Source organism: Salvelinus fontinalis, unplaced genomic scaffold (assembly GCF_029448725.1).
Source record: "Salvelinus fontinalis isolate EN_2023a unplaced genomic scaffold, ASM2944872v1 scaffold_0055, whole genome shotgun sequence".
NCBI lineage: Eukaryota > Metazoa > Chordata > Actinopteri > Salmoniformes > Salmonidae > Salvelinus > Salvelinus fontinalis.
The window spans coordinates 15,001-35,938 of NW_026600264.1; the positions used below are offsets into that span (position 1 = coordinate 15,001).

The 20,938-nt window shown below is 46.2% G+C and overlaps 2 protein-coding genes across 2 annotated transcripts in view; one reads left to right on the plus strand and one right to left on the minus strand.

The window, feature by feature from the left end:
• The window catches only part of LOC129842590 (phosducin-like protein 3), a 6,347-nt gene extending 5,396 nt beyond the window's left edge, over positions 1-951 (minus strand). The window contains exon 1 of the mRNA XM_055911219.1: positions 946-951. Coding sequence (XP_055767194.1) covers positions 946-951 — 6 coding nt within the window. The remainder of the gene's footprint in view (positions 1-945) is intronic.
• Positions 952-2,117: 1,166 nt separating this feature from the next.
• Positions 2,118-16,503, plus strand: LOC129842587 (exocyst complex component 1-like). Its single transcript, XM_055911207.1, has 4 exons — positions 2,118-2,319; positions 11,931-12,074; positions 14,049-14,272; positions 14,465-16,503. Exons 1-4 carry the CDS (start codon positions 2,232-2,234, stop codon positions 14,729-14,731), a joined length of 723 nt encoding a protein of 240 aa, XP_055767182.1. The 5' UTR covers positions 2,118-2,231; the 3' UTR covers positions 14,732-16,503.
• Positions 16,504-20,938: the final 4,435 nt, after the last annotated feature.

Below are 20,938 nucleotides of genomic sequence, written 5' to 3' on the forward strand. Positions count from 1 at the left end.
AATCGTATGTGACCCCACTATGGAAAGGGGAGACTCTCACGAACAAGACGGTGTTCTCCGTTTTTCTCTACGACCCCCACAAATGTCACGGGACTCATCTGAAGGTAACCCGGTACCAGTTATAAAACAAAAAATGGATTTATGGAAGTAGTTTTGTGCCAACAAAATAAATAAATATCTATTTCTTTCTGAGCTTTCTTATATCTCTTACATAAAGGACAGACACTTCAAAACCTTATTTTTTCTGATTTATTTTTTGACTCTGTGTTCTGCTATTTATAAATTATGTTCCTCTCAATGTATTTCTATGGGCTAAAGTAGCGAAGGCCAAAAAATATATATATATATATATATATATTGTTTTTGATATTTACAGGGGTCCTAAAATTCTCAATCAAGTAGCTAAATGATCCATGGCAGGATCTTCTTAAAACACTTCCATATGTTAGTTTGGACGTTTAGGAGCTAGTCGTATCAGAGCTAAAAAATCCATGGTAGGATCTTCTTAAAACACTTCCATATGTTAGTTTAGACGTTTAGGAGCTAGTCGTATCAGAGCTAAATGATCCATGGCAGGATCTTCTTAAAACACTTCCATATGTTAGTTTAGACGTTTAGGAGCTAGTCGTATCAGAGCTAAATGATCCATGGCAGGATCTTCTTAAAACACTTCCATATGTTAGTTTAGACGTTTAGGAGCTAGTCGTATCAGAGCTAAATGATCCATGGCAGGATCTTCTTAAAACACTTCCATATGTTAGTTTAGACGTTTAGGAGCTAGTCGTATCACAGCTAAATGTATTGAGTACAATTTAACTATAAATCTGAGAACTTTAGGCAGCAGCCTCTACAAATTTAAACAAATTTAAACTGTCAGAATATAGCTATTGAGCTTTTAATGGGGGGGGGGGGGGGGGGGTTTAATTTAGCCTCCTCAGTACTCACCTGCATTGTTCCTCAAAGATGCTCAGATCAATATGCATGGAAATATGAATATTCTGTCACATGGCAGCACAGAAACAAGTTTACATTCAAATCAAATCAAAACACAAAGACGTGATGTCATCACGGAGTTGAGTTGGAACTGGAACCATTTATAGAACTCATTCTAATAGGTCGTCATCAATAAAACGTCACAATACGGTGGGAGAGCGTTCAATTAGCCTGCTGGGGGGGGGGGGCAAGGAGACCCGCAGCTCCGCTAAAACCATTGACAACGGAGTGCCGTTTTCAACGGATCGATCAATACATTTGAACTATTTAGTTGTAATATCATCACCTCTGTTTATTTAATTTTAGCTTTATTTAACTAGGCAAGTCGGTGATGGCCTAGGAACAGTGGGTTAACTGCCTTGTTCAGGGGCAGAACGAAAGATTATTACCTTGTCAGCTCGGGGATTCAATCTAGCAACCTTTCGGTTACTAGTCCAACGCTCTAACCACCAGGATACCTGCCGCCCATTTATGGGCTTAGCATCAACACTCCAGTTGTCCTCAGTTGACCTGAAATACCACAAAGCTGAAATACCAGACACTAACCAGGTTTCCATTCAACCTTTTTATGCAAGTAAAGTGCATGTCTGATAAATAAATAAAAAGTCAAGACAGGCCTGAAAGAAACAGAACATTTTGTCGATAAACTTTAAAAATGCGACAACAAAAAAATATGCTCGACAAGGTGACATCTTTTTGTGCCGGTAAAATCAATTATGCAAGAAATGCTTGTGGAGCAAATATTGATACAGGCTAATAACCATCATATGGAACTCAACATGGAGTCAGGCTGTGACGTGGTGTCTGGTCCTCCCGCTACAACTCAGGATAACATGCCGTCTATTAGGCTACAGATGAAATAAATGATGATGAACTTCACAGGGGGGTGAAAGTGAAAAGGTGATGAGCCCTTTCCAATAAATGTCGAGGGTCTTATTCTGGTGACATGATGATCGATGCTTGACTGCCGTTTGATACATTTTGTCCATAATAATCTTATAATTATCTTGTTTTCCATCCAATTGGCGACACATTTTCATGCGAATATTCTAGAATCCGCATAGAGAAAATACGCGCATTTTCCCCACGGTCGCTGTGTTTCCACCTAACTGACTCGTTGCAGATAAAAAAAATGAGTGCGTGATGACGTAAGGCACACAAAAATGTACTTTTTCCACTGTCACGTTTAGTCTCGCTCGTTGTCGCCAGTGAGGTGATTATTGCGCGCACCTGTCACCATGGTTCCCGCGCACCTGCGCCTCATGAGACTCCCCTGGACCTGCATCTCTTCTATGACGTCCATCCCTCTACCCATCTCTCCCTCAGGTTCTCTCCCTTGTTGTTATCTTCCTGTTCTTATGTCCAGACGTTGTTCCTGGTTTGTTTTCATGTTTATGTATTATTAAATCCACACCACGTACTTGCTTCTCGTCTCCCAGCGTCTGTGTTTACATTCGCTAAAATGTATGTGCCAAATATATATTTTTTTAAAGTTAAATGCGTTTCCATGGCATTTTCAACTCTATCGACAGTTTTGTCACAAAAAAAATGGTTGTGTTAAATAGCAAATGTGCCTATTCTGGTCTTGGCAGTGCGCTCCAGCTGTGCAGGTAGGATGTGTGGGTAGCCTGAATGATGAGATTATTATTAGGGAATAGGGCTCTGGTCACTAGTAGTTCACTATATAGGGAATAGGGCTCTGGTCACTAGTAGTTCACTATATAGGGAATAGGGCTCTGGTCACTAGTAGTGCACTATATAGGGAATAGGGCTCTGGTCACTAGTAGTTCACTATATAGGGAATAGGGCTCTGGTCACTAGTAGTTCACTATATAGGGAATAGGGCTCTGGTCACTAGTAGTGCACTATATAGGGAATAGGGCTCTGGTCACTAGTAGTTCACTATATAGGGAATAGGACTCTGGTCACTAGTAGTGCACTATATAGGGAATAGGGCTCTGGTTACTAGTAGTTCACTATATAGGGAATAGGGCTCTGGACACTAGTAGTTCACTATATAGGGAATAGGGCTCTGGTTACTAGTAGTTCACTATATAGGGAATAGGGCCCTGGTCACTAGTAGTTCACTATATAGGGAATAGGGCTCTGGTCACTAGTAGTTCACTAGTAGTTCACTATATAGGGAATAGGGCTCTGGTCACTAGTAGTTCACTATATAGGGAATAGGGCTCTGGTCACTAGTAGTTCACTATATAGGGAATAGGTCTCTGGTCACTAGTAGCTCACTATATAGGGAATAGGGCTCTGGTCACTAGTAGTTCACTATATAGGGAATAGGGCCCTGGTCACTAGTAGTTCACTATATAGGGAATATGGCTCTGGTCACTAGTAGTTCACTATATAGGGAATAGGGCTCTGGTCACTAGTAGTTCACTATATAGGGAATAGGCTCTGGTCACTAGTAGTTCACTATATAGGGAATAGGGCTCTGGTCACTAGTAGCTCACTATATAGGGAATAGGGCTCTGGTCACTAGTAGTTCACTATATAGGGAATAGGGCTCTGGTCACTAGTAGTTCACTACATAGGGAATAGGGCTCTGGTCACTAGTAGTTCACTATATAGGGAATAGGGCTCTGGTCACTAGTAGTTCACTATATAGGGAATAGGGCTCTGGTCACTAGTAGTTCACTATATAGAGAATAGGGCTCTGGTCACTAGTAGTTCACTATATAGGGAATAGGGCTCTGGTCACTAGTAGTTCACTATATAGGGAATAGGGCTCTGGTCACTAGTAGTTCACTATATAGGGAATAGGGCTCTGGTCACTAGTAGTTCACTATATAGGGAATAGGGCTCTGGTCACTAGTAGTTCACTATATAGGGAATAGGGCTCTGGTCACTAGTAGTTCACTATATAGGGAATAGAGTCCTGGTCACTAGTAGTTCACTATATAGGGAATAGGGCCCTGGTCACTAGTAGTTCACTATATAGGGAAAAGGGCCCTGGTCACTAGTAGTTCACTATATAGGGAATAGGGCTCTGGTCACTAGTAGTTCACTATATAGGGAATAGGGCTCTGGTCACTAGTAGTTCACTATATAGGGAATAGGGCTCTGGTCACTAGTAGTTCACTATATAGGGAATAGGGCTCTGGTCACTAGTAGTTCACTATATAGGGAATAGGGCTCTGGTCACTAGTAGTTCACTATATAGGGAATAGGGCTCTGGTCACTAGTAGTTCACTATATTGGGAATAGGGCCCTGGTCACTAGTAGTTCACTATATAGGGAATAGGGCTCTGGTCACTAGTAGTTCACTATATAGGGAATAGGGCCCTGGTCACTAGTAGTTCACTATATAGGGAATAGGGCTCTGGTCTATAGTAGTTCACTATATAGGGAATAGGGCTCTGGTCACTAGTAGTTCACTATATAGGGAATAGGGCTCTGGTCTAAAGTAGTTCCCTATATAGTGAATAGGGCTCTGGTCACTAGTAGTTCCCTATATAGTGAATAGGGCTCTGGTCACTAGTAGTTCCCTATATACTTACTTTTTGTGTGTATTTTCTCAACTTCATTGTTGGTTAAGGGCTTGTAAGTAGCATTTCACTGTTATATTTTATATAGAGAATGGGCAGGAGATAGGAATGGGCAGGATATAGGAATGGGCAGGATATAGGAATGGGCAGGATATAGGAATGGGCAGGATATAGGAATGGGCAGGATATAGGAATGGGCAGGATATAGGAATGGGCAGGATATAGGAATGGGCAGGATATAGGAATGGGCAGGATATAGGAATGGGCAGGATATAGGAATGGGCAGGAGATAGGAATGGGCAGGATATAGGAATGGGCAGGAGATAGGAATGGGCAGGAGATAGGAATGGGTAGGATATAGGAATGGGCAGGATATAGGAATGGGCAGGATATAGGAATGGGCAGGAGATAGGAATGGACAGGATATAGGAATGGGCAGGATATAGGAATGGGCAGGATATAGGAATGGGCAGGATATAGGAATGGGCAGGAGATAGGAATGGGCAGGAGATAGGAATGGGCAGGAGATAGGAATGGGCAGGAGATAGGAATGGGCAGGATATAGGAATGGGCAGGATATAGGAATGGACAGGATATAGGAATGGGCAGGATATAGGAATGGGCAGGATATAGGAATGGGCAGGATATAGGAATGGGCAGGAGATAGGAATGGGCAGGAGATAGGAATGGGCAGGAGATAGGAATGGGCAGGAGATAGGAATGGGCAGGATATAGGAATGGACAGGATATAGGAATGGGCAGGATATAGGAATGGGCAGGATATAGGAATGGGCAGGAGATAGGAATGGGCAGGAGATAGGAATGGGCAGGAGATAGGAATGGGCAGGATATAGGAATGGACAGGATATAGGAATGGGCAGGAGATAGGAATGGGCAGGATATAGGCTTCATGTGTTATTCATGAGATTCAACATATCCCCTCCCTCCCTCCCTGCCACCCCCCTTCCCTCCCTCCCTCCCTCCCTCCTTTCCATTTCAGTTGTAAAGAGCCTTTCCAGAAAATGACCACAAAACCACCAACAACAACATGAACCCAAAAGCACTTAGCTGAAGACCGATTCCTCTCTGTTTACACAAATGTGTCAAATCTAATCATCACTACACACACAACACACACACACACACACACACACTACACACACACACACACACACACACACATACACACACACACACTACACACACACGCACACACACACACACACTACACACACTACACCACTACACACACACACACTACACCACTACACACACACACACACACACACACACACACACACACACACACACACACACACACACACACACAAACACACTACACACACAAACACACTACACACACACACACACTACACACACACACACTACACCACTACACACACACTACACACACACACACACACACACACACACACAAACACACTACACACACAAACACACTACACACACACACACTACACACACACACACACTACACCACTACACACACACTACACACACACACACACACACATAAATCAAATCATCATTATGAGCCTCTTTCTATGTTTTAGGGAGTAGTTCAGCTTTAATATTGCAGATATGTAGTTGGCACTATGCATTCAGGCAAGTAGCGTTCTCCTGGCATCCGCCAAACCCAGATTTATCCGTGGGACTGCCAGATGGTGAAACGTGATTCATCACTCCAGAGAACGCGTTTCCACTGCTCCAGAGTCCAATAGCAGCGAGCTTTACACCACTCCAGTTGGCGCTTGGCATTTCACATGGTGATTTTAGGCCTGTGTGGGACTGCTCGGCCATTTCATGAAGCTCCCCGATGAACAGTTCTTGTGCTGACGTTGTTTCCAGAGGCAGTTTGGAACTCGGTATTGAATGTTGCATCTGAGAACAGAATATTTTTACACTCTACGCGCTTCAACACCTCGGTGGTCCCGTTCTGTGAGCTCGTGTGGCCTACCACTTTGCGGCTAAGCCGTTGTTGCTCCTAGACGTTTCCACTTCACAATAACAGCACTTACAGTTGACCGGGGGCAGCTCTAGCAGAGCAGACATTTTACAAAAATGACTTGTTGGAAAGGTGGCATCCTATGACGGTGTCACGTTGAAAGTCACTGAGCTCTTCAGTAAGGCCATTCTACTGCGGGTGTGACAGAAATAGCCAAATCCACTAATTTGCAGGGGTGTCCACATTCTGCTGTATATATAGTGTATGAAGGGGTGTCCACATACTGCTGTATATATAGTATATGAAGGGGTGTCCACATACCTCCTCCATGTATATCTCACTAGGTCAGGATATTAAACCTCCTCCATGTATATCTCACTAGGTCAGGACATTAAACCTCCTCCATGTATATCTTACTAGGTCAGGATATTAAACCTCCTCCATGTATATCTCACTAGGTCAGGATATTAAACCTCGTCCATGTATCTCTCACTTGGTCAGGATATTAAACCTCCATGTATATCTCACTAGGTCAGGATATTAAACCTCCTCCATGTATATCTCACTAGGTCAGGGTATTAAACCTCGTCCATGTATCTCTCACTTGGTCAGGATATTAAACCTCACTAGGTCAGTCATACATTGACGCCTAGGGAATAGGGTACCATTTAAGATACACCCTTCATGTGTTATTCATGAGATTCAACATATCCCCCCCCCCCCCCCCCCCCCCCCCTCCCTCCCTCCCTCCCTCCCTCTCTCCCTGCCACCCTCCCTCCCTCCCTCCTTTCCATTTCAGTTCTAAAGAGCCTTTCCAGAAAATGACCACAAAACCACCAACAACAACATGAACCTAAAAGCACTTAGCTGAAGCCCGATTCTTCTCTGTTTACACAAATGTGTCAAATCTAATCATCACTACACACACACACTACACACACACACACGCTACACACAACACACACACACACTACACACTACACACACACACACATAAATCAAATCATAATTTTGAGTCTCTTTCTTCCCTCCAGTCTGATGTGTTCTGTCTGAACAGCCAATGACAGAATGACACATGATGAACTGAAGCTGATAGACCATAGACACCCCGCTGTCGTCGCGGAGACGCCCCGCTGTCGTCGCGGAGACGCCCCGCTGGCGTCGCGGAGACGCCCCGCTGACGTCGCGGAGACGCCCCGCTGTCGTCGCGGAGACGCCCCGCTTGCGTCGCGGAGACGCCCCGCTGGCGTCGCGGAGACGCCCCGCTGTCGTCGCGGAGACGCCCCGCTGTCGTCGCGGAGACGCCCCGCTGACGTCGCGGAGACGCCCCGCTGACGTCGCGGAGACGCCCCGCTGTCGTCGCGGAGACGCCCCGCTGTCGTCGCGGAGACGCCCCGCTTGCGTCGCGGAGACGCCCCGCTTGCGTCGCGGAGACGCCCCGCTGTCGTCGCGGAGACGCCCCGCTGTCGTCGCGGAGACGCCCCGCTGTCGTCGCGGAGACGCCCCGCTGACGTCGCGGAGACGCCCCGCTGTCGTCGCGGAGACGCCCCGCTGGCGTCGCGGAGACGCCCCGCTGGCGTCGCGGAGACGCCCCGCTGGCGTCGCGGAGACGCCCCGCTGGCGTCGCGGAGACGCCCCGCTGTCGTCGCGGAGACGCCCCGCTTGCGTCGCGGAGACGCCCCGCTGTCGTCGCGGAGACGCCCCGCTGGCGTCGCGGAGACGCCCCGCTGGCGTCGCGGAGACGCCCCGCTGGCGTCGCGGAGACGCCCCGCTGTCGTCGCGGAGACGCCCCGCTGTCGTCGCGGAGACGCCCCGCTGCCGTCGCGGAGACGCCCCGCTTGCGTCGCGGAGACGCCCCGCTTGCGTCGCGGAGACGCCCCGCTGTCGTCGCGGAGACGCCCCGCTGTCGTCGCGGAGACGCCCCGCTTGCGTCGCGGAGACGCCCCGCTGTCGTCACGGGACGCCCCGCTTGCGTCACGGAGACGCCCCGCTTGCGTCACGGAGACGCCCCGCTTGCGTCACGGAGACGCCCCGCTTGCGTCACGGGGACGCCCCGCTGTCGTCACGGAGACGCCCCGGTGGCGTCACGGAGACGCCCCGCTGACGTCACGGAGACGCCCCCCTGACGTCACGGAGACGCCCCCCTGACGTCACGGAGACGCCCCCCTGACGTCACGGAGACGCCCCCGCTGTCGTCACGGAGATGCCCCCCTGACGTCACGGAAACGCCCTGCTCAACCAGCTCTCACAGTCTCACGGCAGAATTAGACGTTCACCCATGTTTCTCAAACTTCAAAGTTGTTCCAAATGTCTAAGTGTTTAAGGTTAAGTTTAGGTATTCGCTCCACATTTATACGTTTAGGGTTCAGTTAAGGCATTAAGTGGTTAAGTTTGACGTCAAACATCTGACTTTGGTTCTAAAGGTTGCATCCAGCCACAGGAAGTTGTTTTTGATATTTTGTTTAAAGCCTTAACCCTTACCTTAACCATTCAGAGTTAATGCCTAACCTTAACCCTAACCTTAACCATTTAGAGTTAATGCCTAACCTTAACCCTTACCTTAACCATTTAGAGTTAATGCCTAACCTTAAAAATGTTCTGTTTGGAACAACTTAAGAATTTGAGATTTGAGAAACACGGATAAACGTCTAAGAGCTTGTTGCATAATGGTGTGTGTGTGAGACGTTCCCCCCCAACAACAACCTACGTCCCCCCCACAACAACAACAAACAACTTTAATTCAGACAGAGCACAGTGCCACATTATATGGCAACCACTGTGTGTGTATGTGAGAGAGAGAGAGAAAGAGAGAGGGTGTGTGTGAGAGAGAGAAAGAGAGAGGGTGTGTGTGAGAGAGAAAGAGAGAGGGTGTGTGTGAGAGAGAGAGCAGGGAGAGAGGGTGTGTGTGAGAGAGAGAGCAGGGAGAGAGGGTGTGTGTGAGAGAGAGAGAAAGAGAGAGGGTGTGTGTGTGAGAGAGAGCAGGGAGAGAGAGACAGAGAGAGGGTGTGTGTGAGAGAGAAAGAGAGAGGGTGTGTGTGAGAGAGAGAGAAAGAGAGAGGGTGTGTGTGAGAGAGAGAGAGAGAGAAAGAGAGAGGGTGTGTGAGAGAGAGAAAGAGAGAGGGTGTGTGTGAGAGAGAGAAAGAGAGAGGGTGTGTGTGAGAGAGAGAGAAAGAGAGAGGGTGTGTGTGAGAGAGAGAGAAAGAGAGAGGGTGTGTGTGAGAGAGAGCAGGGAGAGAGGGTGTGTGTGTGTGATTCTGCCTTCTACTTGTGTCTCTCTCTCTCAATTATATATGTCAGTAGAACTCCAATCTAATGGAACATGATGATCCACATGGAGGCAGATGCCAGGATCCATGGTGGAGCCGCCTGGTCCCTTCAGACTGTTATAATGGACCTGAATGGTCTGTGTGTGTGTGTGTGTGTGTGTGTGTGTGTGTGTGTGTGTGTGTGTGTGTGTGTGTGTGTGTGTGTGTGTGTGTGTGTGTGTGTGTGTGTGTGTGTGAGAGAGAGAGAGAGAGAGAGAGAGAGAGAGAGAGAGAGAGAGAGAGAGAGAGAGAGAGAGAGAGAGAGAGAGAGAGAGAGAGAGAGAGAGAGAGAGAGAGAGAGAGAGAGAGAGAGAGAGAGAGACAGAGACCCAGCCTGGTCACTTCAGACTGTTATAATGGACTTGAATGGTCTGTGTATGTGTGTGTGTGTGTGTGTGTGTGAGAGAGAGAGAGACACCCAGCCTGGTCACTTCAGACTGTTATAATGGACTTGAATGGTCTGTGTGTGTGTGTGTGTGTGTGTGTGTGTGTGTGTGTGTGTGTGTGTGTGTGTGTGTGTGTGTGTGTGTGTGTGTGTGTGTGTGTGTGTGTGTGTGTGTGTGTGTGTGTGAGAGAGAGAGAGACACCCAGCCTGGTCACTTCAGACTGTTATAATGGACTTGAATGGTCTGTGTGTGTGTGTGTGTGTGTGTGTGTGTGTGTGTGTGTGTGTGTGTGTGTGTGTGTGTGTGTGTGTGTGTGTGTGTGTGTGAGAGAGAGAGAGAGAGAGAGAGAGAGAGACACCCAGCCTGGTCACTTCAGACTGTCATAATGGACTTTAATAGTAGAGGTTTAAAAGGGCCGATCGATGGGAGGATCTGAGGGTCCCAAATGGTTCCCTATTCCCAATGGGCCCTAGTCAAATGTAGTGCACTATGGAGGGAAGCATCCTGTGTCTGATTGCTGGCTGGCTCTCTCTGGTCCCTCTGAGGGCGATTGCAGTGAAGAGAAGTAATAATCTGATATCATTATGGTCGATGGATACATGGCTCATCCATAACTGGTGTGTGTTTGTTGTGTGTGTGTATGAGAGAGAGAGAAAGAGAGATAGACATAGATAGAGAGTGAGGGTATGTCAAGCGCGCGCACACACACACACACACACACACACACACACACACACACACACACACACACACACACACACACACACACACACACACACACACACACACACACACACACACACACACACACACACACACTCACCGCCACTTTCCAGGTTTTATAGACTCTCTCCAACCTCCTACTTCCCCTCCTGTTGAGAGTGGTTTTCTCTTTTCTGTCTGTCTTCTCCTGTTGCATCACTTTCCTCCCCATCCCCATATCCCTCTCTTCTCCCCATCCCCATCCCCCTCTATTCTCTTCCTCTGTTCCAGTCTGTCTCTCTCCTCCTCTCTTCCTCTGTCCCAGTATCCCTCTCTCCTCCTCTGTCCCAGTATCCCTCTCTCCTCCTCTGTCCCAGTATCCCTCTCTCCCCCTCTGTCCCAGTATCCCTCTCTCCCAGTCTGTCCTCCTCTGTCCCAGTATCCCTCTCTCCTCCTCTGTCCCAGTATCCCTCTCTCCTCCTCTGTCCCAGTATCCCTCTCTCCCCCTCTGTCCCAGTATCCCTCTCTCCTCCTCTGTCCCAGTATCCCTCTCTCCCCCTCTGTCCCAGTATCCCTCTCTCCTCCTCTGTCCCAGTATCCCTCTCTCCTCCTCTGTCCCAGTATCCCTCTCTCCTCCTCTGTCCCAGTATCCCTCTCTCCTCCTCTGTCCCAGTATCCCTCTCTCCCAGTCTGTCCTCCTCTGTCCCAGTATCCCTCTCTCCTCCTCTGTCCCAGTATCCCTCTCTCCCCCTCTGTAGCTCTCCTCCTCTGTTCCACTCTGTTGCTCTCCTCCTCTGTCCCAGCCTGTCCATCCCTCTCTCTTCCTCTCCTCCTCTGTCCCAGTATCCCTCTCTCCTCCCCTGTCCCAGTATCCCTCTCTCCTCCTCTGTCCTCCTCTGTCCCAGTATCCCTCTCTCCTCCTCTGTCCCAGTATCCCTCTCTCCTCCTCTGTCCCAGTATCCCTCTCTCCTCCCCTGTCCCAGTATCCCTCTCTCCTCCCCTGTCCCAGTATCCCTCTCTCCTCCTCTGTAGCTCTCCTCCTCTGTAGCTCTCTTCCTCTCGTCCTCTGTCCCAGCCCGTCCATCCCTGTGTGTTGAGATGTCGTCCCTACTGAGGAAGGAGATGCAGAGAATGTTGTTTAGACCTGAAGGACAGAAACTACAGAAGTTTATAGAGATACATGAAGCAACACCGGGAAGACATTTTCTCTGCGTTTACGGTAAAAATCAGCCTCGTCTGTTTCATTTGTTTGGTTTTATTGTTCATTTATTTATTCAATCTTCTTGCTTTATTTTTTATTTTGTACGATTCTCTCCTTCTATTTCTCTGTCTAAATGATGTTCTGTCTGTTTTCTGTGTGGTTTTTCTCTTTTGTAATGCTGGATTGATGGTCCCGTGTGGCTCAGTGGGTAGAGCAGGATGCTTGTAGCGCCGGGGTTGTGGGTTCAATCCCCACGTGGGACCAAATCTCTTTCTAAATGATGTTCTGTGTTTTTCCCCCCTGTGGTTTTTCTTCCGTTTTCTTCCGTTCTTAACTTTCCTTTCGTCTCTGACGCAGAGATGACGATGTTTCTGTGTAATCTGTTTTAGATCTACTTGTTCTTTTTTAATGATTGATGGATTGATCTTTTTTAATCAAAGACCTCGGGGAAGTCTGTTGATGAGGAGGTTACTAGGGTCATATAACACACTACATCTGCACTGTAAAATAGGCTTTAATAGTTTGTAAGTGGATTCAGTCCGTGAACGTCACCAAAAGAGGAGTGTTACTCGCTAATTGAATTTCCAATGCTGCATAACATCCGTTGTCCTCGGGAAAACGGCATCCCTAATGGAACAATGCATTTTGTCTCCTATTGGAACAATGCATTTTGTCCCCTATTGGAACAATGCATTTTGTCCCCTATTGGAACAATGCATTTTGTCCCCTATTGGAACAATGCATTTTGTCCCCTATTGAAACAATGCATTTTGTCCCCTATTGGAACAATGCATTTTGTCCCCTAATGGAACAATGCATTTTGTCTCCTATTGGAACAATGCATTTTGTCCCCTATTGGAACAATGCATTTTGTCCCCTATTGGAACAATGCATTTTGTCCCCTATTGAAACAATGCATTTTGTCCCCTATTGGAACAATGCATTTTGTCCCCTAATGGAACAATGCATTTTGTCTCCTATTGAAACAATGCATTTTGTCCCCTATTGGAACAATGCATTTTGTCCCCTATTGGAACAATGCATTTTGTCCCCTATTGGAACAATGCATTTTGTCTCCTATTGAAACAATGCATTTTGTCCCCTATTGGAACAATGCATTTTGTCCTCTATTGGAACAATGCATTTTGTCTCCTAATGGAACAATGCATTTTGTCTCCTAATGGAACAATGCATTTTGTCTCCTATTGAAACAATGCATTTTGTCTCCTATTGAAACAATGCATTTTGTCCCCTATTGGAACAATGCATTTGGTCCCCTAATGGAACAATGCATTTTGTCCTCTATTGGAACAATGCATTTTGTCCCCTAATGGAACAATGCATTTTGTCCCCTATTGGAACAATGCATGTTGTCTCCTATTGGAACAATGCATTTTGTCCCCTAATGGAACAATGCATTTTGTCCCCTATTGAAACAATGCATTTTGTCCCCTAATGGAACAATGCATTTTGTCCCCTAATGGAACAATGCATTTTGTCCCCTAATGGAACAATGCATTTTGTCCCCTAATGGAACAATGCATTTTGTCCCCTAATGGAACAATGCATTTTGTCCCCTAATGGAACAATGCATTTTGTCCCCTAATGGAACAATGCATTTTGTCCTCTAATGGAACAATGCATTTTGTCCCCTAATGGAACAATGCATTTTGTCCCCTATTGGAACAATGCATGTTGTCTCCTATTGGAACAATGCATTTTGTCCCCTATTGGAACAATGCATTTTGTCCCCTAATGGAACAATGCATTTTGTCTCCTAATGGAACAATGCATTTTGTCCCCTATTGGAACAATGCATTTTGTCCCCTAATGGAACAATGCATTTTGTCCCCTATTGGAACAATGCATTTTGTCCCCTATTGGAACAATGCATTTTGTCCCCTAATGGGAAAAAACAACATTCATTTTTGCTTGAGAAAACTGCTTGACTTTTCCTTTCCGAAAACATAATGATTGTCCTCTGGTCCACAGTGACCAAGACCAAAGAGGTGCAGCTGTGTGTGGTGAGATCTCAGAAATCACTGTATTCTGGATCAAACAAGTTGCACAATTCCCAGAAATCCCAGAATTCCGGATCGAAAAAGAAGCTCAAGTCTCAGTTTTGCCTGAGTTCCTGCTTGGAGGACTCCTACCTGAGGACGGAAGTCTGGCTCCTGCAGGACCTCACCCTGCTGGACGGCCGGGATCCGGACGTGGTAAGGAACATCATTCTCACATTTTGCATGACATCATTGTTTACATTTAAGTGTTGACTCTAGGGGCTGCCATGATTCTGTCCTCACTGCATGGTGAACAGGTGTTCCATTGCAACCTTTGCTGTGTCACACCCTCTTCTTCTAGTCCCCCTTTGATGACCTCACCTCTCTTCTTTCCCCTCCCCCCTGTAGGACGACCCGTGTTTCCTGATGCACTTCTCCACTGTGCGGTCGGTGACGGCCTTCAGCTGCGGCGCCAAGTACTGCATGGCGCGGGCCCTGGTTGCCCTGAGCGACAAGCACTGCGGGCGACCTTTGACTCTGGTGAACTATGACCTGGCCTACATCAGCCCGTCGTCTGTATATTTGAACAGAGGAGACTGTGTGGTGCTGATGCAGATATGTTTCTACGCTGCTAACCTGGTGTGTCTGTCCTTGTGCCCTGTACCTCTGGACTGAGAGAGATATATGTATTTATTAAGGATCTCCAAGGCAGCAGCTACTCTTCCTGGGGTTTATTATGGATCCCCAAGGCAGCAGCTACTCTTCCTGGGGTTTATTATGGATCCCCAAGGTAGCAGCTACTCTTCCTGGGGTTTATTATGGATCCCCAAGGCAGCAGCTACTCTTCCTGGGGTTTATTATGGATCCCCAAGGTAGCAGCTACTCTTCCTGGGGTTTATTATGGATCCCCAAGGCAGCAGCTACTCTTCCTGGGGTTTATTATGGATCCCCAAGGTAGCAGCTACTCTTCCTGGGGTTTATTATGGATCCCCAAGGCAGCAGCTACTCTTCCTGGGGTGCGGCAAAATGAAGGCAGTTATACCATTTTAGAGAGAGAGAGACTGAGTGTGTTTTTTAAACCTTTATTTAACTAGGCAAGTCAGTTAAGAACAAATTCTTATTTTTAGTGACGGCCTAGGAACAGTGGGTTAACTGCCTTGTTCAGGGGCAGAACGACAGATTTTTACCTTGTCAGCTCTGTGATTCAATTTCGCAACCTTTCAGTTACTAGTCCAACGCTCTAACCACTAGGCTACCTGCTGGTTACTAGTCCAACGCGCTAACCACTAGGCTATCTGTTGGTTACTAGTCCAACGCGCTAACCACTAGGCTACCTGCTGGTTACTAGTCCAACGCGCTAACCACTAGGCTACCTGCTGGTTACTAGTCCAACGCTCTAACCACTAGGCTACCTGTTGGTTACTAGTCCAATGCGCTAACCACTAGGCTACCTGCTGGTTACTAGTCCAACGCGCTAACCACTAGGCTACCTGCTGGTTACTGGCCCAACGCGCTAACCACTAGGCTACCTGCTGGTTACTAGTCCAACCACTAGACTACCTGCTGTTTACTAGTCCAACGCGCTAACCACTAGGCTACTTGCTGGTTACTATTCCAACGTGCTAACCACTAGGCTATCTGCTGGTTACTAGTCCAACGCGCTAACCACGAGGCTATCTGTTGGTTACTAGTCCAACGCGCTAACCACTAGGCTACCTGCTGGTTACTAGTCCAACGCGCTAACCACTAGGCTACCTGCTGGTTACTAGTCCAACGCTCTAACCACTAGGCTACCTGTTGGTTACTAGTCCAATGCGCTAACCACTAGGCTACCTGCTGGTTACTAGTCCAACGCGCTAACCACTAGGCTACCTGCTGGTTACTGGCCCAACGCGCTAACCACTAGGCTACCTGCTGGTTACTAGTCCAACCACTAGACTACCTGCTGTTTACTAGTCCAACGCGCTAACCACTAGGCTACTTGCTGGTTACTATTCCAACGTGCTAACCACTAGGCTATCTGCTGGTTACTAGTCCAACGCGCTAACCACGAGGCTACCTGCTGGTTACTAGTCCAACGCGCTAACCACGAGGCTACCTGCTGGTTACTAGTCCAACGCGCTAACCACGAGGCTACCTGCTGGTTACTAGTCCAACGCGCTAACCACGAGGCTACCTGCTGGTTACTAGTCCAACGCGCTAACCACGAGGCTACCTGCTGGTTACTAGTCCAACGCGCTAACCACGAGGCTACCTGCCGTGTGTGTGAGCGAATCATAATCTCTACCATGTATCAAGAATACACTATTTAAAATGATTGTCTTTCCACATTTCTAAGTCTCTGTGTTGCATGTACTAGTAAACCTTCTGTCTCTGTTCTGATTCTGAACGTTATAACACTGTTCCCTAAGCATGTGAAATTATTCAAGCTAATAATCTGAATAAAATGTAACAACTTTCCTTTTGTCTTCTTATGTTGTCATTCCATCAGTTTGAGAATTTTTTTCATAATTTTTCTCTTTCAAATATCTTCCATAGATGACAGCAGCAAAACTAAATCAACAAGCTCTGACATCTTACGGTTATTTTTGATGACCAAATCAAAGACAGTACAGTATAAAGATGACCAAATCAAAGACAGTACAGTATAAAGGCGACCAAATCAAAGACAGTACAGTATAAAGACGACCAAATCAAAGACAGTACAGTATAAAGGCGACCAAATCAAAGACAGTACAGTATAAAGACGACCAACTCAAAGACAGTACAGTATAAAGGCGACCAAATCAAAGACAGTACAGTATAAAGACGACAAAATCAAAGACAATAAGGGTATAAAGATAGGCTGAAAGTGCTTCTCCAACAGAAATCCCCGATCACAGTTGTAGGCGATGTCATGGCGACGCTGGCTAGCTAAGCTCATGCGCAGAAACACGTCATCGGGTCTAACGGTCGTCTCCCGCCAAATTGCGCATGTGCAAGCCGTCGAAAACACTCCTTGACTTTCACGAGGTGGTAGTAACAACATGTTCACAACTACTTTAAGAGGCTGTGCCTTTCGATTTCGAGAAAATGAACAACTATTGAAGAATCTTTCACTTCTCTCATGGATTTCTCAAACCCCGGCCTGGTCTGTTTCGCGATTTTGCTCCTCTGGGTTTAAAAACTCTATGAACAAATTGCCTGATCTAAAAAAAACAACAACAAGAACACATTGTTTAATATTTACAGCTACATTATTGCAATTATTACAACACTTCAAATAAATGAATAAAAAAAAGGTATCAAATAAATTGGTTTAGAAAATGTTTTCAACGACGTTTGTCTGGAAAGGCGCATGCGCAGGACCAGAGAACGGCAGCGAAAATTCGCTGATTGACGAATTTGGCGCCACAATTCGAAACGCGGAGTGGAAGTGTTTCTGTTGTTGACAGCACCACAACACTAGTTCTCCATATAGCGTCGTGTTTTTTTTAGACGTTATTACAATATATCGAAAAGGGTTACTTTGGAAATAATTTGGGAAAGGACAACGTAAAGATGCACATCAAATCTATTATCTTAGAAGGGTTCAAGTCCTACGCGCAGAGGACAGAAATCAACGGATTTGATCCGCTCTTCAACGCTATTACCGGACTCAACGGGAGTGGAAAATCCAACATTCTCGACTCGATATGCTTTCTATTGGGGATATCCAACTTGTCTCAGGTAATATGCTAACGTTACTTGGTCATTCATTCGCAAATTAGTGAACTGAAGACATTTCCTTGAAGTTAGCTTGTTGTGTTAGCTAGCTAACGTTAGCTTACCGTGCCCAAGTTCATCGAGGGTTACAGTAACGTTAGTGGAGAAGCTATCGATCTGTAACGTTACTTCCGTCTGATCTTAACTTATCTTCCAGGTGCGAGCGGCTAATCTCCAGGATTTGGTGTACAAGAACGGCCAGGCCGGCATCACCAAAGCCACCGTGTCCATAACATTCGACAACGCGAACAAGAGCCAGAGTCCTCTTGGGTTTGAGACCCACGACGAAATCACGGTCACAAGACAGGTAAAGTTGTTCTCCTGTATTCCTGTTTGTGGGAAGAGTAATGTTCCTGAATTAAAACATGTATGCCTTCCTCCAGCAGGTCCAAACTAAGGGATACTACTAGCTAACTACAACTTGTGTCAAGTGGTCTGGTTGAACCTTTATGGCATAGATGGTAGCTACAGCGTTAGGTCGGAAAATAGTACCAACTGTGACTGTTCTCCTTCCCCAAATCACTACACTAACTGTCCACTGACGGGATTTCTCAGCTGTATTGTTACTAGCCACTCAAACTAGTAATGCTTTTCACTGTGATGACGTCTCATGCGTTTCCTGTTTTTTCCCCCAGCTCAACCACGACACTGATGTTGACTGTTTACTAATGCATCATTATCTATTCCAACTAACGTTACTGTCTTTACTATAAACATGTCTATTACTTTGCCATATCCTCTTGTTCTACTCACAGGTGGTGAGTAGCTGTTATTAGCCAATCAAACTGCTGCCGTTTACTGTAGAGAACGCTCTTAAAATGTTACTATGATGGCGGAGTGGATTCTCACGTCTCTGTATCCTTCTCTAAATCCCAGGTGGTGATAGGTGGTAGGAACAAGTACCTGATCAACGGGGTGAATGCCAACAACACCCGGGTACAGGATCTGTTCTGCTCTGTAGGCCTCAACGTTAACAACCCCCACTTCCTCATCATGCAGGTAGGTGTTTGAACACCGCAAGTACCTGGGGTGTGTTCATTAGTCGCACACTGTAGCAAATCGTTTTGCAACGAACGGGAGATTCTATTGGACAAATTCGGGTTCTGTTTTGGTTTCTAGTGAATAATACACTGCTGAATGTTGTTCCACCTGTTGATAAGCAGCATCTATTTATAGATCTGAGTGACATCATACTGTGGTACCACACATTTTATACATAACTTGAATCTTCCTTTTTATATCTTTCTCTTTACAATATTTCAGGGGAGAATCACCAAGGTTCTGAACATGAAACCACCTGAGGTAAGTCTATATATACAGACACACTGTAGAATCACGAAGTCTTGTAGCTACTTGAAGCTTCCGTAGTACACACTCAACCCCACACACACTTCCTGGGGAAAGACACACAAACACTCCTTTGCCCTCCTCTCTAACCCTCCTCTCTCCTCTGTAGATCCTAGCCATGATAGAGGAGGCAGCAGGAACCAGGATGTAACACTCTAACCCTCCTCTCTAACCCTCCTCTCTCCTCTGTAGATCCTAGCCATGATAGAGGAGGCAGCAGGAACCAGGATGTAACACTCTAACCCTCCTCTCTCTCCTCTGTAGATCCTAGCCATGATAGAGGAGGCAGCAGGAACCAGGATGTAACTCTCTAACCCTCCTCTCTCCTCCGTAGATCCTAGCCATGATAGAGGAGGCAGCAGGAACCAGGATGTAACACTCTAACCCTCCTCTCTAACCCTCCTCTCTCTCCTCTGTAGATCCTAGCCATGATAGAGGAGGCAGCAGGAACCAGGATGTAACACTCTAACCCTCCTCTCTAACCCTCCTCTCTCTCCTCTGTAGATCCTAGCCATGATAGAGGAGGCAGCAGGAACCAGGATGTATGAGTGTAAAAAGATCAGCGCCCAGAAAACCATTGAGAAGAAAGAAGCCAAACTGAAAGAAATCCAGACGGTGGGGCCGCCATTTTACCTGTGATAACTGTTAGTGGAATTAAATAATTCCTCCAATATACTCATTAATTAAATTCAATCTGTCTATTTATAAGAATTTGTAAGATACTTATTAACATAAAATAGACAGGATGCAGTCTTATTAAAATTAGATAATAGTGTTTATTCTTGGAGCACGCTCCCATTTGATCATAAACACAGGTTTATATACAAGATATGACGTCATAGGTTACAGAATAAGTCTCATTGTCCTGACAAATAGAAAACAGGTTCAAAAGTTCATTCCAACTTCACAGGGCACTCACATGACACACAATATAATCATTTATCCTGAAGGCTCACTATAATTTATTACCACTTTAGCAGACAACTCAAGATAATGGAAGACCTAAAAAGTTACCCACAGCCTTATCTAAACATCTCAGGGCTAAGTTGGGTCAGTTCAACCATAGTTTAACGACCCTTTCTGCTTATTCTATGACCCACCACACAAATCTCTTTTCACAAGACATGCAGAGTTCAATTAGTTATAGTTTTACCTAAAGCTAGAATTTGTTTTAACTATTTATTAACAAAATTCCTAACATAACGTAGCTCCGTGTTTCCTGGTCCTGGGGAACCAAAGGGCACGGTTTGTTTTTCTCTCTAGAAAACTAAGTTCAACTCTTCATCAGGCCTTTAGTTGAATCTAGGTTCAACTCATAGCTCCTACTATCAACAATGGCGCCTTGGATATTAGTTGTATTTGACTAATTTGTGTTTGGTTGTGTTCAGATCCTTGACGAAGAGATCACTCCCACCATGCAGAAGCTGAAGGAGGTAGGAAGTCCTGTTTTTAAGATGTGTTTTTAGGAACATGAAATCGTTGTCCCCTGATGAGTGTGACCCTGGAATAAACACCCCCAAGGATCTTTAATACTTTCTGTCGCCTCCGTCCATCCCATGTCACTCAGTTGGTAGAGCATGGCACTTGTAGTGCCAGGGGTTGTGGGTTCGATTCCCACGGGAGACCAGTAGGAATGAATAATGAAAGCATTCCAGTAGAGTAAGTGCTTCTGGGTAAGAGCGTCTGCTAAATGTCTCCCCTTCATTAACCATCTTTATCCTTTCTGTCTTCCTTCACGGCCGTCCCGCTGTTTCTCTGTCCTCTCTCCGTCCCTCTGTCCTCTCTCCGTCC

Excerpts from the sequence above, each read along its gene's own strand:
- LOC129842587 (XM_055911207.1), top strand. The coding sequence starts at position 2,232 with ATGGTTCCCGCGCACCTGCGCCTCATGAGACTCCCCTGGACCTGCATC. Across the intron at positions 2,320-11,930 it reads TCTACCCATCTCTCCCTCAG|CCCGTCCATCCCTGTGTGTT; the intron begins GTTCTCTCCCTT and ends CCTCTGTCCCAG. Across the intron at positions 12,075-14,048 it reads ACATTTTCTCTGCGTTTACG|TGACCAAGACCAAAGAGGTG; the intron begins GTAAAAATCAGC and ends TCTGGTCCACAG.